Below are 26141 nucleotides of genomic sequence, written 5' to 3' on the forward strand. Positions count from 1 at the left end.
GGAACTGTCTTACTGTCACTGTGTGTCTGGTGCAGTGGTTCTCAACCTTCTGGCCCTTTAAATACAGTTCCTCATGCTGTGAGCCAACCATAAAATTATTTTCGTTACTACTTCAGAACTGTAATGTTGCTACTGTTATGAATAGTAATGTAAATATCTGATATGCAGGATGGTCTTAGGCGACCCCTGTGAAAGGGTCGTTCAACTGCCAAAGGGGTCGCGACCCACAGGTTGAGAACCGCTGGTCTAGTGCCTCACACCTGATTGTGCACAGTGCAGCCAACTTGACAGGTTTGTTGCTGAGCAGATGAATAATATGCAGCCCTGCTTCTGAGGAGCAAACCTTCCAAAGTTTGTAAAAGCACCAGGAGAAAGGACCAGGCTTTCTATAAATGGCATTCATGGTGTAATTCCTTATTTGGAAGCACTGATTAAATGCCTACCCTGTGCCAAGGCCCATAGGTCTACACCAAGTCTTAGGGATCTAAAGGGAACCCTGTCTCTCCTCCCTCTCTTTAAGGAGCTTCTGGGCTAGTCTTTCTCACTAGCTCACAACCAGTCCCCAAATTCTATTGATTTTCTTTCCAAAGCATCTCTTGACATGTCCTTTGTCCCCTTCGACATTGGTCTTGCCTCAGCACAGGCCTTGTTATTTTACACTAAGATTACTGTCATACGCTTCTGTGTAAGTCTTCCAACACTGACCCTGCTTCCTCCTTCAGTCCATCCTTCAAAGCAACTGCCAAGGGCATCTTTCTAAAACATAAATAAGGCCATAGAACTTTCCTACTTAAAACCTGTCCATGGCACCCGTCACTGACAGCAGAGGTTGCAAACTTAAATGTCTAGAGGCTAGGATGACAAGAAATGAGCAAAATGGGCAAAGTAAGAGACAATAAGGAGCAACGAGGGCAGCAGGGAACTGGAGGTCCTGTGCCCCAGCAAAGAGGGCAGGCTGCTGCTGCTCTAGGTGATGGTGGCCTGCAGGACATGGGACCAATGAGGCCAGGTTAGCGGCTTTCTCAAGATAGGCTGTATCTAGAAATCAGAAAACAAAACCACATGGGCCATATAAAACAGGCAAATGGACAGGACGTGCTCCCAGGCTGCAGTGTGCAGCCACTGCCTATAGCAAGAGGTCCCCTCACTGGTCCCTGAGCCTTACATGCTCTGGTTTGGGCTTCTTTCCCACGCCCCACTCAGCTCCACTCCTAGTCATACACCTCCTCCCAGCTCACTGAGCAATCAATCCAGGGGTCTGGTGGGGGGAAGGGGCTAACTGCATGGCTCAGATCCTGGCTTTGTGATTTATTAGAACTTGGTCTTAGGCAAATCACTCCACTTCTCCAAGCTCTAATTTCTAATGTGATACGGTACTTTGTTGATTGTAACTGAATTTCCCCCATTTTTTGTATTTCCAAAATTGAGATGCATCCTACAGTCAATTACATTTCAGTTTCATGGCTTGTAAAAATATTTCTAGTAGTATAAAGACAATCAAGGGTACCTCAGATAGGAGTGAAATATAGAGCCAGCAATTTCCCTGAGGTTACTGTGAGGTTAAACAAGATAATACTTGTGCTTAGCACAGCCCCCTGGCCACAGCAGAGCCATCCACTGCTCCTCTGCTCTCTGTACGACAACTGCTTGTGTACTTGTCTAGCTCCCTCACGAAACCACGAGCCCCTATAAGGTAAGGTTTTATTATTGCTCACCTGTGAATCAGTATTGCACAAAAAAAGACTGATATGAGGAGGACTTAGTAAGTGCAGGATAAGAATGGAAAAACAATACAAGGACAGGCAACTTTTAATTTATAAACAATGCTGGCTAACACATGCCTAAATACAAGTGAATCAGAACATGTATGACTTACCAGTATCTCATGCAGTAGTTGGAAGGTATTCTTTAACTCGTGGGGTGGAGCTGTTTCTAGTTGGTTCTGAAATGTTTTTAAAAAGAAAATTCCAGTAAGCCTTCAGCAGAAAGCACACTGGTGTGTCAGTCAACAATGTCAGACTCAAGCCCTAGTTCCACCACTATCTGGCTAACCTTGGCCAAGTCAATTCTTCTCTTTGGGGGCCTCAGTTTCCCCAAATGCTAAATCTGGGGACTGAAACAAACCATCTCCTCTGTGGTCCTCCCAGCTGCAACGCTCCGTGGTTAGGAAGGAGAGAGGAGGAAGGGCAGAAAGAAGAGAATGTGAAGTCACTAAAGAGGTCCCCATTTTAATTTCATTGATACATATCCTATTTTGTTTTCCAGAATATGCTGCTGTTGCTATGAGAATGCAAATGAGTATGCTCTGAGATAAGTATGCTGAGTGGAGTATGGAAGAACATCTGGTTTACGAAACAGAAAAACCTGCCAAGACGCACCTGTGAAGAAAGCAAGATTGAGAGACTCATTCCTGTGTGCATTTTAACAGCCTCACACAGATACATGGATGGGGCCTAGGACCCTGCATCACCACACCACACTTCCCGGGTCAGGGCTGGCACTAAGCAAGCATCTCTCTCCACGCCTCACGGACTCCCACCACCTGTGAGGTCAAGTCACACTCCCTCCCACTGAGAGAGGAGGAAAACTGCCTGAAGTCACAATCAGTGAACATTAAAGGGAGGAACGCAGTCACCTCTGACATAGGTCTGCACAGAACAGGTTCAGGGCAGAACATTTTAATAAAAGTCTGAAGACATAACCCACTAACCACCTGCTACTTGTCAGCACTACCCGTATCACTATTATAAATCCTGGTGCAGGTAACAGGGTGTTGCAGAAATTTTGTGGGCAAAAACAAATACACATGGTATGAATTTACAGAAAGAAGCCTGGAAGGACCCATGCCAATGTGGCATATTGGTCCCTGGGGTGGGGAGGAGAGGGGCAAGATTGGTTGGTGTTGTCAGAGAATGCAGCCATGTATTATCCATGTTATTAAAGATTAGTAACTAATAAAAATGATCTGTTTAGGCTTACAGGTTTTTCTAGTAATCCCTAGAAAGGCAGTAAACAATATGGTTAAGAGCACAACCCTGGAGCCAGACTGCCCACGTTCAAATTCCCACTCTGCCACTTACTAGCTGAAACCCTGGGCAAGTTATTTACCCTGTGCCTCAGTTTCTCGAGCTATAAAATGCTGACAATAGTATCTGCCTGATAGGACTACTTGAGAATTAAGTGAGCTAAATATGTACTCTGCTTGGAACAGTGCTTTGGCATCCAGTAAGTGCCACAGCGGTAGCAGTAATTAGCATACTGACCAGAGCTTCATAAGGAACTGTATCACCTTTTTAGGTGAGAAAACCCTACTTCTGATTTTTAAAATGGGGAGGGCATTTAATATGAAATTGGAAAACATTTTACATAGTAATGGTCACACAGCATTATTAACTATAAAGTATTATTCTTAACAGTTAAAAACTGAACTGAACGCAAATGTGTTGCTGGTAAGAGAATGGTCAGGTCAATCATGGCAATGAGAGGATGAAAGATTATACCCACAGATACATTTTAGTAATATGGAAAATATTTATAATGTTAAGCAAAAAACCCCCACAAAATCATAAAGACAAAATAAAATCCCAGTTATGTTAAAATACATGTGTAGAAAATAAAAGGGAAATATAAGGGAATGTTCATGGTGACTGTCAGTGAATGGTGGGCTATTGAGTTCTTTTCCTTTTTTTAAGTCCTCACTGGAGGTTTTTTCCCCACTGATTTTTAGAAAGCGTAGAAGGGAGGAGAGACAGAGAGAAACATCGATGTGAGAGACAGATTGATTGGCTGCCTCCTGCACTCACCCTGACTGGGGCCGGGGATTGAGCCTGCAACCGAGATACAAACCTATGACCCTGAAGGTCTTTGGGCCGATGCTCTAATCACTGAACAAACTGGCCAGGGCTGAGCTGTTTCCTTAAATGAGCCTACATTATTTTTATGATTAGGAAAACCAATTAGAAGCAGCATGCTAACTGGGAGTGAAGGCCACCAGCTGTCACCAGGCCAGCGGAGCCCTACCTTAATGAAGTGCAGCATAGTGAAGGAGAAGTGCTCGTTGCAGAAGCAGCAGTATACCACCATCTCCATGAGTGCCAGGAGCGAACCCGTCAGCTCACGCAGAGCAAACATCACCTGGTGTGAGGGACAAAAGGAGAAGCGCTCCTGTCAGCTAACTGTCAATAGGTTGTTTCTGGCTTTGACTGAAACAGACTCAGATTTAATATCATCAGCACTGCCTCAAAATAGGGCTGCTTTCACTGCTAGAGCTCCATGGATAGATTTCAGGGTGTTTAGGTCTGCCTGACATTTAACACAATTTTGTGCAAATGTGTACCTTTTTCCTGAGTCACTTTCATCAGATTTTCAAAGGTAAATGCCCTCTTCAAATTAAAGTAATTACTGATAGATCCCCAAAATACACAATGTTCAATTTAAAAAAGGTATGTAGCATAGCACTGTTAATGTAGTTACAAAACCAGTATGACACATGGATTCATATCTATGTAAATCAAGTTATGGAAGGACTGGAAGATTACATTCTCAAGAAGGGGCAGCTCTGAGTGGAAGGGGAGGTGATGGGTCTGCAGGCAGGCCACACAGAGTGCTGTGAGCACCCCACTTCCATACTCCTGAGGTTTAAAAAACGTATGTGCCTCAGAGTTGTAGTATTTCAGGATCGGGGACACATATGAGACTAGGAACAAAACCTCTGATATTAAACTGAGTAATTGTGATTGGTGAGGTGCCATTTACCTACTGGGACCTAGAGGGGTAGTTAGTTGGGCCGAACCTGGGGGTCCAAGTCCATTTGAGAGATTGAAGAAAGGACTAATAACATTCTCTTCAACCGATTATTTCCTTCTGACATATACATAGGAAGAAAAATTAATGTGAAAGAATAATTTCTTCTCCTAACAATACCCTTTTTTTATCAAAATATAACTAATAACAAATAACAAAAGGTGTTTTTCCTCAATGGGAGAAATAAAGAGAAAAATAGCTTTAGGAGAACAAGGACATACCTCTAACAGGTAAGGTTTTCCTTCAGACAAGAACAACAAGGCTTCTACTTCCTCGTGGAGGGGCAGCAGAGGGCTTGAAGGAGCAATGCTGATAGGTGGCCGTTGTTTAAATACCCCAGGAGCTTCAGGAGACCAGAGAAACAAAGCCTGTCTCACTTGACGCAATTTCATGAAACAGACATCTCTAACGCAAAGCCATTCATTCCCGCAAGCTTCACACACACAGCTGCTGGGTACTCACAACATGCTCTCTCACAGTCCGGGGAGGAAGCCAGACTTGGAGACAGGAGAAATGTTTACCTACTTATTTCAATGTCTAAGTTGTAGGTGTGACTAGTAAGCTCTCTAGACAATCTTTCAAAGAAGTAAAAATATAAATCGTATGTGGAAAAAATGCCCAATGTGACTCTGAATAGACACTGGACAAGACCCTTGTGTTCCTCAAACACCACCTATGCTAAGCAGAATTAACCCACATGGAAGGAGTTATTCCTTTTGCTAGAAAAACAAGAACTCACACTATTTTCTTCTACAAACCTATCTCAACTCAAGTTTAAGCAGCTTTGTCTTTTTAGATGAATGAGTCAGATTTAGGAAGCAAACTCTACCTCAAACCATCCAAGTGCTCCCCAAGTCCCTTTAGAACAGTGGTTCTTAACCTTCCTAATGCCGCGACCCTTTAATACAGTTCCTCATGTTGTGGTGACCCCCAATTTCATTGTTACAAATGGAACATAATTAAAGCATAGTGATTAATCACAAAAACAATATATAATTATATATGTGTTTTCCAATGGTCTTAGGCAACCCCTGTGAAAGGGTCGTTCGATCCCCAAAGGGGTCGCGACCCACAGGTTGAGAACCGCTGCATTAGAGGGTCAATAAGCATTGCTGGATCAGAGTGATGCGCTGTGATTTTTATCTCATTTCTGGTGTTCAGATCTTACTGGTCATACAACACTGAAACCCAACCACAGCCTCTGGGTCAGAGGCTTGCATTCACACACTGGCTGCTATGCAACTTACTAGCTGTGGACTTGTGCAGTTACTACACCCTCTGTATCTTAGTTCCTCATTTACAGAAGGGGTAATATCCCTCTCACAGGTTTGCTGAGGGGATTATGAACACAACTGATGAACTAAAAGGACTATGGACAGGCACAGCACACAGAAAACACTGAATATTTTTCAGTGGCTTTGGATAACTATATAGGACAATTTGCGTCTCTTCTCTATTAAATGAGGACTGAACTACTGGGTATAGGTGACCAAGTGGTAAATGTTACCAGCTACATCATATATTCAAATGCATTTCAATGACTTAATGTACAGCTGAAATAAATCCCTTTGTTTTTACAAAGTACTTTAATACTTTATCTCATTAATCCTCAATATACTTGTGGGGTTATGTTTTTAGTATTTCCATTTCGTACTGAGAATCAGAGGGCCAGATGGCCTGGGCAAGTTCACACAGCTAGGAAACTAACCCACACAAAGGCAATTTTACCACTACATCAGTTGTGCCAATTATGGTAATGAATGAACTCTGGATTGGTCTTTGATTCTAAAGGCTTTTTAAAACTTACATATCCCTGTCCCCAAATAAATGATTTACTTTCCCTTGTGACAAACTAGTAAAATAAAGTGAAGTTTAACAGGAATTAAAACAATATCAAATAGCCAAATGAGGAACAAGTAATATCCATTTAATTGCTAACATTACCCTCCATACACTACTGACAAATTCAGTATCATTTCATTTTTCCGACGTACTAAAGATATGTTAAGCTCACCAACATTCCTCTGGGAAGAGACATCTGAATACAAAACAAGTAATGCCACTGTGTTGTGAAGATTCCCAAATTCTCGTGCTTGTGCAGAACTCCATCGCCGTATCTGTGGTCAGAGAACATGAAGTGGACGTTTGTGTTTTGATTAGAAATAACATGGCGAGGGAGGGAAAGGACCTGCTGGTTCATGATAATTTGGGCCACAATTATTTCTCAATATTTGATAGCAAAAGAGGTCAAAGTACAAAAAGCCATAGGTTTTGAGCTAGCTTAACAGTGTTTTCCCCTCAGACAATTAACTCACATTCTGAAATGAACCCATTCGTGTATTCTAAGTTAGGTATTGAGTGCTCACTATGTGCCAGGCAATTTCCCTGTACCTCAGTGTAATGGGGAAAACCCATGAGGCGGTGACCTGGGGGCTCAGCCCTCTGACCCCCCCACCCCCATTTACTATGCTGTGTGAGTGTGGGCACGTTGTGGTAACACGGCCCAACCTCTTGGTGTAATGGTGGAGATAACCTACCTGCTCTGGCCACTCATGGCTGTGAAAACCAAATGAAACCTTAAAAGTGAAAATGTTTTCAATGCTATGGGCTCCATAAATGCAAAACAACAGGAGTCCTTGAAGCAGAAGAGCTTGAGTGAAAAATGGAGATTGTAAAGTTCAACATGATATCCTTACACTGAGCAGGCTATGGGGCCAGACCTTGCTTGCTAATACTGACGAGTGAGAGAAGCACGGTGCAGACGGGAACCTGAGGAGGCCGGAGCAGCATGTCTGTCCCCCCTTATAAAGGAATGAAAACTCCTATGCGATGCGTTCCATTCAGGGGACACCGGAACTGGGTCTGAATCCCACTCCACAACACTTTAGCTCGGTGACCTTGAACAAGTCACTGAACTTGTCTGTGCTGTAATTCTCGCCTGAGAATGAGGATGAAACTGCCTAGTTTATTGAACTGTATCAGTGATATGGCATATCAAAGGACCAGTTGTGTCTAGAATATAACAGGAGCTCTATAAATAGCATTCATCATTACTGCACCTTCATTTTAAATCTATCAAACAAAATCTATCATCAATATAGAAACTTCAACAGGAGAGCCAATTTTCACATATACCTAACTCAATTATTACAAAACAAGCTCCCTCCATTTTCTGAATATGAGCAGTAGTAAACCTGCAGCAGGATATAACAGTGTATAACAGTACAATTTCACATTGGAACTCTGGCCTTGTTATCAGCATTCCGGAAGTGACTGCCACCTGAACAGCCTTGCTGGCAGCACTAGACTCGCAGGGTTTTGATCCCCCCATCAGGACCCATCTTTGCTGCTATAATACTTCACATTTTAATTGATACTCTAGTTAGTCATTTCCATGGGTTGTTATTATTAGGGAATTCTGAGAAAAGCTGCAAAAATAATTGAACTATAAAGAATTTTAAAGTCGATATAGTATTAGTACCTGGACTCTTATGAGATTAAAAATATTTATCACCTACACAGAGAAGTAAAGTGACTACAAAACCATGGCTACCGAGGGGGCTGGCAAGCAGCATTACCTGATTGTTCTGGCGACTGGCCCCCAGGAGAAAGCTGATCATGTGTCGCAGAGCTGAATGCCGCAGGAGGAGGTCTCCAGCCCTAATACCTTGCTGTCACAAGATATTGAGAACGACAAATTATATTCCTATCCAGACAAAAATCAGTTTTAAAAACAGTTAAATGAGAAGTTTTAAGGAGTAAGTTTTAAAATGCTATAATCTATAATTATCTATAATAATAAAAGCATAATATGCTAATTAGACCAGACGTCCTTCTGGACGAAGCTGGGGCTGTGAGGGAAGCCCGGGTCCTAGGTGTCAGAGGGAAGCCGGTGCTGGCAGCGGGGGGAAGGAAGGCCTACTCTTGCACCAATTTCGTGCATCAGGCCTCTAGTTTACATATAAAAATATTTGTTAAAAACCTAATTAAAAAAACTCTTTTAAAAAAAATATATATTTTATTGATTTTTTTACAGAGAGGGAGAGAGATAGAGAGTTAGAAACATCGACCAGCTGCCTCCTGCACATCTCCCACTGGGGATGCCCTTGACCGGAATCGAACCTGGGACCCTCCAGTCCGCAGGCCGACGCTCTATCCACTGAGCCAAACCGGTTTTGGCCTAATTAAAAAAACTCTTTTGAGTTCCAATAGCTTCACATTGCTTCACAAAGGCTAAGAACACATAATTAGATACTAGTTTTAATGCAGACGTTTGCTGTCAATGAGTGTACACTCACCTGTATCCAACTTCCTGCAAGTAATATAATCCCTGAATTAAGATTTTAAAGAATAAACAGCCATAAGACCGTATCATATAAATTCAATATTGACCAGTCTATATTTTTCCATGTATAAAATTCCTTTAGACTATACATTTTCTGTGTTATGAAAATATATTAGAAAAAAAATCATTTACCTTTTGTACAAAAGTGTTGAACAGGAAAAAGTACTGAGCACAGTTTTTACAATTTTCTGGGACATCTTTATCCAACAGAGCAAGTAGTACCTCCAGTAACTGGTGAAGGCTTTTTAACTGGTCAGAGGAAAGATGAGATTACATAAAGAAAAACCATGTAAGACAGACATTTGCAACAGGATTAATTTGAAGTAAGTCACAAAGGAAAATCTGGTTGATACAATCCAGTCTCAGATTCAGATGGATTTATGCTTTGGAGAGCAAAAACAGAATGATTCAATTTTACCTGCTAGGGGAAGATTGGTACTACAGAAATACTTCAAAGGAACGCCTAGTTTTGTCTCCTAGATTTCAGAGTCAAGGGCATGATTCTACTGCCTAATGGGCACATTTTCTGTAGATCCAATTTCTCTGTCTCTTAGAAAAAGGGTGAGGGTGCTTAGAGGAAACCTATTTCTGAGTCCCTCCCTCCACTATGCTACTTCTTTACATAATCACAGATGCAAAGAATAAAAACACAGACACAGGCATAGGGGCTAGAAACCAAGCCGATGGAGCAGATGGAGAGCACAGCCTGACAGAATGACAACGGCAATATCCACTCAACTGGGAACTTACTTGAAAGCCCGCTGACGCCTCATGGAAAGCTTTGAAAAACATTTTATTTATTTAGAAACCATTTTGGTTATCACATTGCTTCTTCTTTCCCTCCCACCCAATTGCTTTTGGACAAGTTCCTAGAAATTCATCTGTGATCTGAGAATGAAGACCAAGCTTACTCTTACTATTTCTGTTGATTTATTTCCTCTGAAGATGGTGTCCAGAGACTTTTAAAATACTCCCAACCATCCTGTCACATCAGTGTAAGTACAATAAAATCTAGCATTTACATAGCACTTAACTTTCAAAGTACTTTCCAATACAGAGTGGATGGCAAGAGGCAGCATTTCCATTATGAGGGAAAAACTGACATAAAATGCATCAGCTGGATCTGGATATTCAATAGAAATTACTGAGGCAAACGCTTCCATGTTTACGCCCTGCACCACCACTCCTTCCCTTCCTACCACCTGCAGTCCTGCCTTCAGAGGTCACTGGGGTGATGGTGTGGCCTGATCCCATCTGTAGGGAGACTGCACTAACTCTATCGTTATCTTTTGTCTAGGTTGGTGCACGGGAGGAAGGAGAATGAGAAGGTCCTCATGCTAAATGTCTTACACAACTTCCACAGAGTATTTCAGAGCAATGGTCTCCAAATTGTCCTAAGCAACTCCCAATGACCTAGTTTATATGTTCTGCACTCAGGTAAGGTTTTGTTTGGAAAATGGTTCTGCTGTTTAAGCTGATTGAAAACCAATGCCTTAGAGTAAACCTCAACTTCCTTATAAATCCTGAATTGAGAGACAGTCTTCTGGGCCCTTCCTAAGGGGCATATTCGACTTCTTTGTTCATTCTGGACTGAGCAGAGCTCCCTGGGTCAGGCAATGTTGAAGGAACCAAGTACTTGGGTGTCAGGCACTGTATCTGGATTAAACATCTCCCTTACAGAACATGCTCAAGGTTGCATCACAAAGTTAACAACTGTACTTGAAGCAGCAATTTTTAGAATCTGCATTTAGTTCATTGAGACACACTGCCTCCAGCCAATGTTTAAGGAGCCAATTAGTTTTGAAAATAACATTTTTCAAAGTTTTCCATGTAGTGTCAGCTGTTTGAAACAGCAAACTTGGGAAGTAACTGCTGTATTTGCTAGCACTTAACAGACTGAATAATCAGACTTACAACATATGTCATTTATTTCCCTAGGTCTTAAAATCTTTGGGGATTGAGGATGGTAATGAATACCCTGGCTTGTTTTGGCATGTGTAGAATTTTGAACCAGAAAATATGTTACAGAAAATCGGGTTAGAAAAAGAAGAAATTCAGAGGAACAAAACAGATTAGAGAATAATGAAAACCAATGAAGGAACTATTTTGGCCAATGACCCTGAACGAATGGCAGTATTTGGTTTGGTTGCCAATTGCAGGTTTAGGTCATAAAAATAGCTCATGAGGAAAGAGACAAAGCCAGGGGTGGCTCAAAATGTCTAAGGATCTAGACTAGAGCCTCTAGACTCAGGTTAGCCTCAGTGCAGAGATCAAATACAAACTATTGAGAGAAGACTTTGAAAAGAGAGCGTTCTAGAGAGAAAATTCTGAAGCAGACCAACGCAGACCTCAGTTCTTGGCCTACCTTGGTTTTTGGGGTAAGAGGAGGAAAAGTCAGAATGCCTTCTACTTGGCATTCATCACAAAGTCAGTTCACAGAGGGTACATTTTATGTGGAGAAATTACCAGCTTGCAATCCTAGGTTCTCTTTCTTATTATGGCCATTTTATACTTTTGGTAAAAAAAGAATGTATAAATAGAAATTTAAACATGAGGCTGACCTTGTCCTGATAAAACAAGGCACTGTCCAGGGTTTTCTCCAGAATGGTGGCCACAGCGACTCGCACTTCTCTCACATTGCACTCCAGCAAGAATATCCTAAAATATAGAAGTGTGGTGTAAAAAAGCAAAACAGAACTCTGTAAGTCAACCTTCCCAACATGAGTCCCACTTGCAATCCAAGAAACAAAATTACTCCAAGATGTTAGTTCAGGTCTTCTGAGAGCTTTGGTACAGCCCGTGGGCCACTGTGGAGGAGGAAGGCCAAACAGGAAAGCAAGACCCCTGAACACGGAAAAGTGAAGCCCTTCTTTCCTCTTCCTCTCTTCCCCCAAAATGAGTATCTGTATAAATATAAATTGAACATTGAGCAAATAATCTAAAATTTTATGAATTCTGTTCATTCAGGAGCAGCTCTCCTGGAACCCCTTCAATTTCTCAGAATGAGATACTAGTTAAAGCTTGGAGCCAAGATAGCACTCCTGGAACCCCCTGTGCACCAGACTGTGGGCCCCTGAAGAAAGGGCCTTGTATTTTGGGTTTTAGGATGTGGCTACCTGTGAGCACTTGGCCATCTGCACACATGCTCTCCTTGCATTCTCCTTGAATACCCTGAGTCTAGTCTAATAGGGATGGTTTGGAAAGAATGATTTTTTCCTCACTGCTTCATTGGTAAAGAAAGTTTAAAATTGATTCCAATCAGAAATATAATTTCAAGTTGAAATAAAAAGAGTTACAAGAAATGTCAGCTCCCAATCACTGGAAGAAACACAAATTTCTTTTAATTAAAAATCTTGACACTTACTTTATCAATTCTCGTCCTTCAGAACCAATAAAATATTCAACTAGCCACTGACAAGCATCAAAACTTTTTGAAAGTAATGCTTCAATAGTGGCAATCCATTCTTCAGTGTCAACCCTTTAAAAAAAACAAAGAATATTAGGAGTACAGTCCCTGCAAATAACCCCATGGAGTATCACTCCATTGTAACATCTTTTAAAACTTTTTTGGAAAGTGAGTAGGAGTTAAATACTCAGTGACTGTAACTAACATGGCTCCATCACCCGAGAAGCCGGTGCTTTGCAGTCTTTGGTATTTGTGTGACTCATCCTGCCCCCACCCCCCAACCCCATAAAAGAAAAAAGTGTAAAGAAGCTATCTGCATCTTCTTCAAAAAACTTGAATTGCCAAAAAAAAAAAAAAAAAGAGCCTGAACATTTTGTGTTGCTTAATTGACATTCACAAAATGCCTACATCCTATACTTTTATATGTTAAGTAACCAAACAATTTCCTTAGTCAATCCTATGCCAGACACGACAAGAAACATTTCTTCTTTTTCAATCAAATAATAAAGCCTGGTATTTAATATATTCTTTATTATTACACATAAAAATGAAATGTCATTATATCTGTTATCATCTCAAGCGTTTCTTGATTGCAAAATCTTTCTAAAAACCTCTCCATACTTGTGCTAGAGAGAGGAGCTTGAGAATGTCCATGGTCTTCTGTTAACTGGCCTCCCCACCCTGAGCCTCCCCTTCTTGCTCCAGGTATATCCTACAAACTAACCCAACTACTCTCCATCCTTCAGTTTCTCAACCACATTTACCCAGAGCCTGTAAGGTGTCAGGCACCTTACCAGGTGCTAAAGATAAAAACCAACGAGACTAACATGCAATCAGAGCCGAGTTTCTATGGCATGCCTCTGAACACACTGACCCGGTTTAGGAACCCTCCCCGATCGCCCACTGAACAAAGGCCACTCCCTTCTCTGGCACTCAGTGAGCTCATCCAAACCCAACATTCGTCTCACCTCAATAAGTTCCTTAAATGTACGAGTAAAACACTGGTCATTCATAGTTCTTTAAGCAAGTCTTACCCATTATTCAGGTTTTTCCCTTCCACCAAGAATAATAACTGTCTCCATACTTTTGCCTTTCAAAATCATCTGAGAACACAAGTGTCTTCAATACCAACCCCATCCCACATCTGGGTATGATTCTGCCCAGTTTCCAAAGTTGTACAGCATTTATGCCTTGTATCACAGTTACTGCTCTGTTGAATCTATTTTTTTTTCCTACTAGATTAGAAATTCCTTATAGATAGAAGCCATTAATCATCTGAGTACAGTTGGTAGTTTCCAACTATCTAAAACAATGTTTTAAAAAGCTGAATTCAGAAATTCAGCTTTAATTGATTTAATTAGTGCTTTTTGCCATGACAATCAAAACATTTCACTTCTTACCTGAGTTTTTTCTTTGTCCGTAGATAAGTTTGAAAAAGGAATTGAATGGCAAGCTGTAGGCTTACCTTTGCCATGCAAGGATAGTATGGATGCTTTAATTTAGTCTGATGGGGGGGAGAAAAACAGAGAGGATACTTTTTCTTAGAAGTTTTATAGATTATTACACATTGTATGAACTAAATGACACATGATAAAATTCAGTACTAATAAGAAAAATCTAGCCAGCCATTATAGAAAATGTTTCAGTTAAACTTTAAGAAAGACACCTTCATTTTTTTAAGTCTTCTCAAAACAGTCTTTATTTATATTAAAATTTTTTTTGTTGTTGATTTCAAGAGGAAGAGAGTGGGAGATAGAAAAATCAAGGATGAGAGAGAATCATGGATCAGGTGCCCCCCCACATACCCCTTACTGGGGATCGCGCCTGCAAATAAGGCATGTGCCTTGACCAGGAATCAAACCATGACCTCCTAGTTCATAGGTTGACACTCAACCACTGAGCCATACCAGTCGGGCAAAAAGAGTCTTTGGACCACAAGATGTTAAGTAATCTATCAAAAGACTGATAAAGTTTTCCTCTTATTAGCAAATTATAATCATGGTACTCAAGAAACAGAAGTACTTCGAAGTGCTAGTAATGTCTAATTACAAATTAGGAATAATTAATCTCCACAAAGCCCAATATCTAATGATATTACCTAATAGCTACTCTTAGAGTCATCATAAAATTTAAATAGCACTTTAAAAGCCAGTATGTGGAAACCCACACCCATCTACAACTTGCATGACATATTACAAATACTGCCTATATTTTAATATAACTCAATAAGTTATACATTTTTTGTGAGAATATTTTGCATTTCATCTAAAGGTTAACAACTGAGAGTGAACATGAGAGTCATTGAACATTTTAGCTGAAAGTTGTTTAATTATAATTCTTTCTTACTTTAGTAACAATCCAGCTAGTACTTACAGCATTCAATGATGCTAAAGACAACACAAAACTGAAATAATCACTACTGTACACATCTCTATTCTTCATAAACTTGAGGTTTTCATCTCTCACCATCTACAAAAGAAAATTAGCAATTGTTTTAAAGAAACGGTAAAATATTCAACATGTAAAAGACATTTTTAGTGATATGTTAGGTAAGAAGGATTTGTAACATCTCAAGCTCTGAATTTTTTTAAAGAGAGGAAAATCTTCATATAAGAAGTTGTAAAAAGATTAATTACTATTCATTAAACGAAATCCTTTTGGAAAATTTAGGAAAACCACCATGTGAAGGACAAATGAAGTCTAACCTATTATTCTGGGTAGGAAGGAACAAACAGAGCTTTCCCAAGTAGACTCCATATTCTTCTTAAATTCTCTGCTATGGCTACTCAGCTCCTGTTTACTTAGTTTAGAAAGTCTGAACTGGTAGTTAGACAGTTCTGAATTTTAATCCTATCTCTGAGACACTAGCAGGTCATTTTGCCTTTTCTGAGCCTAATTTTTTCCATCTGAGAAATGGGAAGAAAACCTTCCATCCCACAAGAGTGTCTTAAGAATTATGGATTTGTTTTAAAGTGTGTAGCATAGAGTAGGTACTCAACAATTAATGGTCATCACTGACATATTAGTGTTACCCCCCAAAAGTTATAAACTTTAACTTATTTTTCTCTCCAGCTACAATAAGTTAATTTTAGCTATGTGGTGTTTTTTTGTTGTTGTTGTTATTTTTTTTTACTGCCCATGCCTTCTATTTATTTATCTTTGGCATCCTATAGCCACATGGAAAGTGGTGATGGTGGGGTCAATCTTGAGTTTGTAGCCACCTTTATGACCTGATATGAAAGATTTGTGACACACGAGGGTAAGAAGATGTTGCACTAGAGATACAGCTAAGTCCACAAGATAACCAGCTGGAGTTCTTCTGGACCTACGAGACGGATTTTAACACTATCTGAATTTTCTCTCTAAGAATTATACAGTTCTTACCTGATATATTCGAACAGGCATTTTCTCCACAAACAGTCCTTTCTTCTCTCCTTTTTTAACCAGTTTGGTTAGAATAGAGAGCCGGTCATTGTTAGGCCTATGGGGCCTAGGGGATGACTGAGGTGAAATTTCTGGTGAAGAAGGTGCTGATCTAAGAGACAGAATCAGAAAACTGACTAAAGTGGCTATTGTTTTAGTAGCTCCTAAAACCTAACAAACCTACAAAATCTGGGTACTGGATTTAAAAATAAATTAATTGTATACTCCCCTGATTCAATAATTTAAACTCAAATTCACAGAGAATACAATAAAAAAACTTTCTGACTGAAGTGCTTACTATGCTTTGAACATAAAGTTTATTCAATAACATGCTGGGATGAAAAAAATCTCACTTCTAATAAAATAATTTAGACACATTTTTCTAAATACAAAATAACTTTTTGCCAAGGGAACAATGACCAAGTAGCAATAAGAAGAAAGAAAAGGGATAGAGCAGTTTAGTTATTTTTTTAGAATTTCTCTCTAGCTTAGCAAATTACACTTAAATACCAAACAGTATAAAGATCACAATATTCCCTACTGAATTCACACAATTACACAGAAAATAAACTCACAGAGAGAGATCCTCAGCTTCCTGCCGCACAACACTGACTCGACTTTTCTTTGGTAAGACTGGCGAGTTCTGATCAGATACCCGTTGGTAGAAGAGCATATAGGCATTCCAGTATCTTCGGCGAACATCAGTATATGGATTTGCTTTATAACAAGACATTAAGAAAGAAGCAAGTAAACAAAAGTTTTCTTGTCTTAATCTAAAACAAAGGACCCATAAATCCATCAAGTAACTACTTACTAAATTTGTTAAATGCAAAGTGTAGGTAAAACGTGTGTCTTTTTAGAGTACTGCTTAGAATTACTTGGAGGGTGACATAGAGGGGCAGGGAGTAAAAGAGTTGTATGGTAACACAGTAAGGGAAAGAAGGTAAATATTCCAGGCAAGTCTCAATTCAATAAAAAAGTAACATCCTATATAATAGAGATAATATGCAAATTAACCCTCACACATCACAAGATGGCTGTGCCCACAGCAGGGGTGGGGTTCCTGTAATGAGCGATCAGCAGGGACCTGAGGCTGCGTGGTGCTGGACCGGGGCGGGGGACCTCAAGCTGCACCTCCTGCCCGGCAGGGCTTGACGGGGGATCTCAGGCTGCACCTCTGGGCTGGCGCCAGGCCAGGGGACCTGAGGCTGTGCCCCCTGCCTGGCGGGGCTTGATGGGGGTGGGGCTGGCCAGGTCTGGATCTCGCCCAATGGGGGTGGGGCCAGCCGGGTCTGGGTCTTGCATGATTTCGAGGTGTGCACGGGTAGGCGGGGACTTGACTCTGGGTCCTGCGGCGCGCCCCAGACTCTGACAGGAGGAAGATTTTCATATACATTTTACTAATTTTCTTTCATCTCTGACATTTCTATTATAGAGAAAGGGCAAATAGCAATATTAAAATATTTCCTCTAATTAATTCCCTTTCAATGTGCACGAATTTTGTGTACCGGGCCATTAGTCTATACTAATAAAAGGGTAATATGCTAATTAGACCAGGTCAACTGGACATCTTCCGGACGTCCGACTTCCTTCTGGACAGTTAGGGGGCGATCAGGCCAGCAAGCAGAGGTTGTTAGAGGTGATCAGGCAGGCAGGCGAGTGGTTAGAAGCCAGTGGTCCCGGATTGCAAGAGGCAGTCGGACATCCCCCAAAGGGTGCAGGCCGGGCTGAGGGACCCCTCCACCTTGTGCATGAATTTCATGCACCAGGCCCTCTAGTTTAAAAAATAAATTCTGTGGCATAGGATGGAATTATAATTGGCCTCGCTTAATCATTTATGTATAGAACAGTCAAATCTATGTAAATTTTGGTAAGATAGTACCAAAGGCTACCTAATTAAAGGCTACCAACATTAGATGCACAACCACCATGGTATGTTATCCAAATCTAATACAGTGAATCTAATAAAAGTAGAAATTTTAAAATGCTTCCAGAATATTTCAAAATCAGATTTCAGAAATGCTAAGGTCTCCGCAAAATGTTTTTTCTTTAAATAGCAAATTCTGACTGAATTTTGTGATATATTTTGGCTCATACATTAAAAAAAAATATATATATATTTAATTGATTTTTCACAGAGAGGAAGGGAGAGGAACAGAGAGTTAGAAACATCGTTGAGAAACATCGATCAGCTGCCTCCTGCACACCTCCCACTGCGGATGTGCCCGCAACCAATGCACATGCCCTTTGACCGGAATCGAACCTGGAACCCTTCAGTCCATAGGCCAACGCGCTATCCACTGAGCCAAACCGGCCAGGGCTGGCTCATACATTTTCTAAGGGTGGGGTTGTGGAAAGACTCCTTTGCATATTAAGTGTGGCTTTAAAAGCACACTTAGAAATGTCATCTTTAATTAATTAATTAATCACACCTCTATAGAAGTGAAAAGGAAACCTGAAAATTATTTATTTATTTGTTTTAAAATATATTTTTATTGATTTCAGAGGAAGGAGAGGGAGAGACAGAAACATCAGTGATGAGAACCATTGATTGGCTGCCTCTTACACGTCTCCTACTGGGGATTGAGCCCACAACCTGGGCATGTGCCTTTGACCAGAATCAAATCCAGGACCCTTCAGTTTGCTGGCCGATCCTCTATCCCCTGAGCCAAACTGGCTAGGGCAGAAACATGAAAATTTTAGTTGATAACTACTTCTTTTGAAACTATTTTTAAGGTTGGAATTCTCTTTGATATTCATTTTACTTACACCTCCCCCCCATATTTCTCCAAGGCTGTTTTAAGAAATTATTAAAAAAAAATTTTTTGTAAGCAGCTTGAACATTTTTCCTCTGGCTATCAAAGAGCTCATGAACCTATATAGAGTAGTTGTGTGTAAAAAGAGTGAAATCTCTTCTATTTTTATGTAAATAAAACTGCTTCCAACTTGATAGAAAATCCTAACTCAAAAAAAAAAAAAAAAAAAGAAAAGAAAGAAAGAAAGAAATGTATGGAAAATATCCATTTGTAAATACTTACTTTGATCATAAACTTTTGGTCTATATTCTCCTCCAAAGCATTCATATTCCAGGGTCTCATCATTTAGGTCAAATTCTTCTATAACGGTGTCATTAAATTTATACCACTTTCCTTTTCCACATCCCCTAGAGCCCACAGAAAAAACAAACATTATAATAAAAAACAAATATCCCATCTCCAGTATTTATTTCTTTGTATTGTCTATAAATATAGCAGGTGATTACCATTTGAAAATACCTAAGAAAAATACAGCAACAGTTATTCTAATTTCTAAAACAACTTTGCAAATTGAAGCATAAAGACGGTTACAATTTTAAAAATGCAGTATTAAATAAGACCAAAGAACAATGCAAAGCTTCTTTGTATAATAATGGTAAGTGTGGGTGATAAAGTAGGGCAGGGGGAGCAGAGGACAGATATACAGGAGGGCAGGGGAGTGGAGGACAGATATACAGGAGGGCAGGGGAGTGGAGGAGAGATATATAGGAGGGCAGGGGAGTGGAGGACAGATATACAGGAGGGCAGGGGGGTGGAGGACAGATATACAGGAGGGCAGGGGGGTGGAGGACAGATATACTAGGAGGGCAGGGGGGTGGAGGACAGATATATAGGAGGGCAGGGGGGTGGAGGACAGATATATAGGAGGGCAGGGGGGTGGAGGACAGATATATAGGAGGGCAGGGGGGTGGAGGACAGATATATAGGAGGGCAGGGGAGTGGAGGACAGATATACCGGAGGGCAGGGGAGTGGAGGACAGATATACCGGAGGCAGGGGAGTGGAGGAGAGATGTACAGGAGGGTAGGGGAGTGGAGGAGAGATACTGGAAGAACAGAGAGGGACTCTTGGGAGAACCCCTTACCGCCTATCCTTAATGAAGGAATAGTAGTGGCCCGCATGTGCCTGCCCACTGTGTACGATGACACCGACAAGTTCATAGTTTTCTGTGAGGGCAACTTTCTTTCGTGGAGACCCTCCACCTCCCTGATCCATACTTCGTCCATTTTCACCAACTTCAGAAGATGAATCTTGGCGAGCCATTCCTGAAACCGTGTATGGCTCCATGTTTAACATCCAGGGAAACTATTAAAAGCAAAGGAGCACATTCATGTTGATCAGTAACGTAAACTGCCATATCCAATTAAGTCAGACACAAATAGGGGATGAGTGTTTCCTACTGTAAGCTAGGACTACCTCTCCAATTTAAGTTTAAAACCCCCAAATGCCTCACAATCTGGGAGCGTACAAGTGACCTCTCCTTGAGCGTTAAGGAAAGCATCCGACGTCACAGCTGACACCAGGTGCCTCTGCACATGAGGGTCACTGTTCACGGTCACACACAGTTCCACTGGCAGCAGCTGCTCGGACAAGGGCTACGTACTCCTCAGAATGCTGAGGCTACAGCCTTTCACACTTTACATGAAATTTGAAAATACTAACAGAAAATGATAAAAAGTGAGCGAGGCAGTAACGGTTATAAAAACTTTCAGGGGGGAAAAAGTTACCTTTATCTGTTCATCATATTTAATGGAGCGTCCACTTTCCCAGTCAAATCCGAATCTCATTAGGTGAATGACCAAGACACTAGGTAAAGACTTAATACAGGTCCTTTTGACTGTTATTCTCTAAAGAAAAGCAAAACCCAATTAGCTCCTTGGAGAAAATAAAACAGCCAAGTAAAGAATACAAAGGTCATAGGTTTCTCTAGGCCTTACCACCGGTGTAAACACAAGGGATGACACAATCTAACGGCAGTAACAACAGAGCTTAAAAGTGATCTTACATAAAGTACATGGAATAAAAGATTAAGCGAGTTTTATAAAAAGGGCACGTGAAATACCTTTTCTTTACACTTTTCACAGTAATAGGCATTACTTCCCTCTAGAACTTCTCCTCTAACAAACTGGTCCAAAGAAATTTCCAAACTCTGACAGGAAGTAACTCCTAGATTGAGAGCCATGAAAGCTTCCTCTCGCTCATATCTGATTAGGAAATAACAGAAAAACCATGATCAACAACGAAATTTGAAAAGCTTTAAAGTATCATAATACCTGAGATTAAACACAAAACTATTCACAATCAGTGAAATTAACCATAACTTTCCTCATCCTTTAAAAAGTACACTACCAAATTAAAATAACCAATTTGACAATTCAGAATTGCTTAAAATTATGAATTTCAACAAAGAAATTTTAGAAATTGAAAGCAAAGAAATCTAATTCAATAAACACTTATAGATCCACTGAGAGAGATATGCAAGTCTCTCAACAAATGCAAAGTTCATAACCTACTAGAAGAATCACTTAGTTATAATAATCATTTTTTAAAATATATTTTTTATTGATTTTTTACAGAGAGGAAGGGAGAGGGATAGAGAGTTAGAAACATCGATGAGAGAGAAACATCGATCAGCTGCCTCCTGCATACCTGAAGCATAAAGACAGTTACAATCCTTGGGGATGTGCCCGCAACCAAGGAACATGCCCTTGACCAGAATCGAACCTGGGACCCTTCAGTCCGAAGACCAATGCTCTACCCACTGAGCCAAACGGTTAGAGCTATAATAATAATTTTTTAATGTTAATGATATCTTCACTAACCTGTGAGGACAGTCTTTACAGATTTTCTGATCAGAATAGATGCCTTGAAAAGTATTCTTAAAAATTTGGTCTCTTCCCATTTTCTGTTGGAATAAAAAGTTCATAAATTTTCAGTTGATACACCTAGAATTTATAGGTTGTTTACACAGAATTTTATTTAGGACAAACTAAGCTAAAGCACAGATGTCAATGCAACCACCAAAATAAAAGAAGTCATCTTGGCAGTTTAATCTGGGAACTAATTGAAAGGATTATAACCCATTAGACCCACTGTTACAAGTGATCAGAAAAGGCGGAGGAGAGAGGTCAGTCAGAGTTGCTGACAGGACAGCACTCTCCAAGACCAATTCCTTCTTCCCACACCTCACTCACAAGGCAGTACCGACTCTCCACAATCTTTTCTTTTCCCTTGCAGACAATGCTATAAATTTAGAAAACGTGCCTACCGCTGAGAAGAGAAGCACATGTAAGCAGTAATGGGAGGCTGTCTGTAACTTAGAAGGCAGTACCACTTAGGAAGTCTGTCACATGTTTAAAGCTTTGGGTTTAAACATCACCACAAACAACTTTTAATCTAGTCCTTTTGTTCCCTTTGCCAAAGCAAGACAGCTCTGCATGGGGCCATCAGTGCTTACAGCACTTCTCTGAGGCCAGGTTACTTTAATGCATGCAGGTAAGAATAGGCAGATACAAATGATTATTATTATGGAGTGTAGACTGAGAATCACATACTTTATCAAGTGTTAAATGAAATAAGAAGAAATGTATAATTTTAGTGATCTGTATATGTTTTGATGTTCAAACCCAGAAGAAATGATATATAGTTGTTGTATGCAAGATGATCAATTTCTGACTTGTCAGTTTCACAGCAGTCCCAAATCCTAAACCACTGCTCTTATACTAGTTTGAGGGATTAGAGGGAAAATAAAACTTTGTCTACCTTGAGATATTCATCCATCTGATCAATGAGGCTAGTGAAGAACTCATATGCATCCTGTTGTTCTCTCACATAAAGTTCTTTGTTCCACATTTTGAAAATCTACGTAACAAGAATTAAATGTCATTAAAGGAAAAGTAGCAATTTCTGAATATGATAGAAAAAGGATGTAAAAGAGCACTTAATGCTTCTAAAAACTAAGTTCACTATTAAGATGCAAACATTTTTACTGAAGTGAGATGAGCTTGTGTTCAGCCACTCATGCTTTTCTCTGGTCCCTTTGCCATCCTAACAAGTCTATGAAACCACAGGATGAGAGCCAAGGCCATGAACAGAGAGCTTCTCTCTTATAAACTAACCCACCTATGGGGGAAAGTACAAGCTACTCCTCCCGTGAAACACAGAAAAGGAATGTTAAAAAAGAATGTTCTTTAATTAGAGGTATTAGTGAAATTGGCACAGGTTCTGAGGAATGATTTGAACAAATACTTGAAACAGCTAAAATAAGAATCATGAGAAATATCCAAAGTAATTAAGATGAGCAAATCCATAGAAATTACAAATGACTATTCTAATAACTTGAAATCAAGGACCAATTTCAAGAATGGTATAGACAACTCTTCTGTAGGTTCTGGCAATGGGATTAATCTAGAATTAATAAAGACAAGAGACAACTATCACTAGAGAAAGAATGTAGCCAAACTCCAAATATTCAACATCTTTAAATCTAGAGTTACTGGTGAAATACCTTCCAAAAATTCTCAGGTACATAATACTGCAGCTTGCTTTCCATCAAATGCCCAAACAGAGACTGCACTTGGTAGAATACACTATCTTCTGGATTGTCAGTGTCGTCATCCACTGAAAGTAACGCCTGAAAAGACACGAAGTATAAAGTTAGAAATATTTAACTGTTTTACAGATAACCCTGACTTATGTATGTGGGAGTCCATACATTATCCTTTTAGAAAGCTACGTGTTTGAATGTGACTGTAAAAATATTTCTAAAATACTAAAAATGTTAGCAACTTAAATAACTTAGTTCAAATATCACATGTGAATTAGGTCAAACCCATCTGTCAAACAGGCAACATATTACTGCAGCAGATGTATAATAATGTGCGACTACTCTAGCATTATTGCAGGAGCCACTGAAGAATACTTAAGTATTCTAATTTTAGTAACCCCCAAATCGCACTATATGAATGTGGAGCAATTTTCAGGCAATGTACACATTACTTATCACACCCAACAGGCAAGAGGAAGGAAATCACCTCAGGGAGACCAGGCTGCATGTACAGCTGCTGGAAGACGGCGTTCATGTAACATGTGGCGCCACCATTCCTCAGACCCACAAACCCTGCACTGGACCTGCTGTCCACGGGGGGGAGGTACTAGGAAGGAGAGGAGGAGAAATAGGAGAGAATTAGTGTCTGCCATCAGCACACGTCCTCATAGCTCTAATATAAGGGGGAAAGAGATAAACTCAGATTTATCCATCCAGCGTACTGTGAGTCAAGCTAGCAAAACCTGTGTTCATGAAGTAGCTCTGCAAATGCTGACACAATTATAAATATACTATCATCTCAATGTTTCTTTTTAGTTCATAAAGTACACAGCATATAAGCCAGAAACTATGCCAGGATATGAGAGAAAGCTCAAATGTACCCTGATCTCAAAGGAGCTCACAATCTAGTAGGGTAGATAGGCACTGATCAAGTAAATATACTAATACATATTTACAAACTGAGGCGATACTCGGAAAAAAAGGAAAAAAAGGATTAGGGTTCTATGAAGTGCTTACTCTGAAGAAACCTGATCAGGCCAGTCTAGATGGTCAAGGAAAGCACATATTCCTTCTCTTCCTTTCTGAGAAGGGAACACTCTTCTACTCAACTTCCTCTAATAAGCATACATTTAAATAAACAGGTAAATGCCTTAGCATTTCATGTAAAGATGTTTGTAATAATGTAGATCCCAGTGCAGCACTTTTCTATGCACAAATAATCAAGAAAGGGCATCTTGGATGAAGTTCAACATGGCACTTCTCCAAGTGGAAAGGTATTGTAATGACATTCTCTTAAATTCTGTTACAGCTGAGTCTCTCGATTCTAATGCCATGACCAGACCCACGTTATCTGCAAATATCAAGTATCTGTATCCATGTAATACCTAACCAACTGACAAGACCCTACTGATGTTCTGAATGGAAAGGAACATATTACATACATTTTATTAACATTCAACATACACTTAGAGCAGGGTGATTTCTAAGATCTAATTACCACTGTAATTTACTTGTAGTCCAAAGCATAGATTAAAAAAAAAAAAGTTAAAAAATAAGAAAAACTGGTTTATAACAGTGCTAAAAATATATTTATATAAGACATTTTTCATTATGCTGCTATAATTCCTGATTTATGAAAATAGAATTTCCATTTTAATCTGATTACATACATGTAAAACTATGCATCACATTTTACTCTGCAAGTGCCATTTTCTCTATTTAGAACGCCTGTTCCCACTTCCTTTCCTGCCTACACTGTATGTTTCACAACACTCAGCTCAAGTGACTGTGATGTTAGTGGAGAATGTACAAGCAACTGTACAGGTGCCCTCCCACTCCTGGTCTGATACTCCAGGGCACCCCAACTTGCTTCCCTCTTGCAATCCCAACATATAATGTGCTGCTCCAGGGCTCCACAGGTTTGCCCACAGCTGGACTGACCTTGCCACCTTGCTTCAATGGGCTCACAGTCTTTAAGGCTCTATTTTAAATTTCACGTTTTCTAAGAAGCCTTCCAAAACACCACCACCTGGTGGTAAAGTGTCTCTCTGTTAGTAGAGTGTTCCACACATACCTCTATCTTAAATTTGATCCCATTATATTGAAGTTACCTGAATGGATCTGTCTCTTCCATTATACACTGACCTTGAGGGCTGGGATCAATCTTTCATTTTGAGCTCCAAAAGCCCAACACATCGCTTAGCAAATAGTAAACTCAATCAATCTTAGTTGAATTTAACTGAACAAAGACTGCAGTGTGACAGAGCCAATGCTTATTTGTCTCTAGTGTCATGCCAAGCATAAACGCACTCAAGAAATAGGTTGAAATGCTGCTTTTTACTGAGAGTAATTATTAACCGACTTGAAAATGTATCCTCTTTAATTAATTAAAAGGGTACCATTAAGTAATACTTCCTACATTATAGTTGACTTGAGTATATAAACATGATAAGTAAAAGAGTAATCCTGACTTTCTTTGTGATTAGAAAAATGATAACATAGTTTTAAAAATTCTATGTTTAGGAGACCACTCTAAAAAAATTAAGTGCACCAAAGTCTAGAAAACGTACATCAAACTCCTTGGTAAGAGCAGGGTCCGGTTGATGATGCATGGAAAGTAGTTCTTTTGTAATAATTTGAAGATTTGAAGGTGAGCTATCAGCCAACATTACAAGGACTTCATAGGCTGCCAATCGGCTATTCACTGTACTACACCTAAAAACAAAAGACACAAGTCAATTAGTCCAAGTCAATTTTTGCAATGAAAGTACAAGAGCTGCAATTCCCCAAAGAGTTAGGTTAA

The 26141-nt window shown here is 40.0% G+C and overlaps 1 protein-coding gene across 2 annotated transcripts in view; it reads right to left on the reverse strand.

The window, feature by feature from the left end:
* The window catches only part of USP24 (ubiquitin specific peptidase 24), a 138880-nt gene that overhangs the window by 9915 nt on the left and 102824 nt on the right, over nucleotides 1–26141 (reverse strand). For both annotated transcript variants that reach the window (XM_070405211.1, XM_070405210.1), the window contains exons 42-62: nucleotides 25909–26053; nucleotides 23826–23945; nucleotides 23300–23425; nucleotides 22555–22653; nucleotides 21615–21697; nucleotides 20855–20996; nucleotides 20520–20639; nucleotides 19877–20097; nucleotides 19016–19140; nucleotides 16553–16694; nucleotides 15939–16089; nucleotides 14928–15023; nucleotides 13955–14058; nucleotides 12513–12626; nucleotides 11710–11806; nucleotides 9281–9397; nucleotides 8382–8474; nucleotides 6818–6920; nucleotides 5025–5146; nucleotides 4021–4134; nucleotides 1877–1942 (exon numbers count right to left, since the gene is read on the reverse strand). In XM_070405211.1, coding sequence (XP_070261312.1) covers nucleotides 1877–1942; nucleotides 4021–4134; nucleotides 5025–5146; nucleotides 6818–6920; nucleotides 8382–8474; nucleotides 9281–9397; nucleotides 11710–11806; nucleotides 12513–12626; nucleotides 13955–14058; nucleotides 14928–15023; nucleotides 15939–16089; nucleotides 16553–16694; nucleotides 19016–19140; nucleotides 19877–20097; nucleotides 20520–20639; nucleotides 20855–20996; nucleotides 21615–21697; nucleotides 22555–22653; nucleotides 23300–23425; nucleotides 23826–23945; nucleotides 25909–26053 — 2500 coding nt within the window. The remainder of the gene's footprint in view (nucleotides 1–1876; nucleotides 1943–4020; nucleotides 4135–5024; nucleotides 5147–6817; nucleotides 6921–8381; nucleotides 8475–9280; nucleotides 9398–11709; nucleotides 11807–12512; nucleotides 12627–13954; nucleotides 14059–14927; nucleotides 15024–15938; nucleotides 16090–16552; nucleotides 16695–19015; nucleotides 19141–19876; nucleotides 20098–20519; nucleotides 20640–20854; nucleotides 20997–21614; nucleotides 21698–22554; nucleotides 22654–23299; nucleotides 23426–23825; nucleotides 23946–25908; nucleotides 26054–26141) is intronic.

The sequence above is a fragment of the Myotis yumanensis genome, unplaced genomic scaffold (genome assembly GCF_028538775.1).
Source record: "Myotis yumanensis isolate MYYU_CA2020_CCGP unplaced genomic scaffold, mMyoYum1.0.hap1 SCAF_2, whole genome shotgun sequence".
In the NCBI taxonomy this organism is placed as follows: domain Eukaryota; kingdom Metazoa; phylum Chordata; class Mammalia; order Chiroptera; family Vespertilionidae; genus Myotis; species Myotis yumanensis.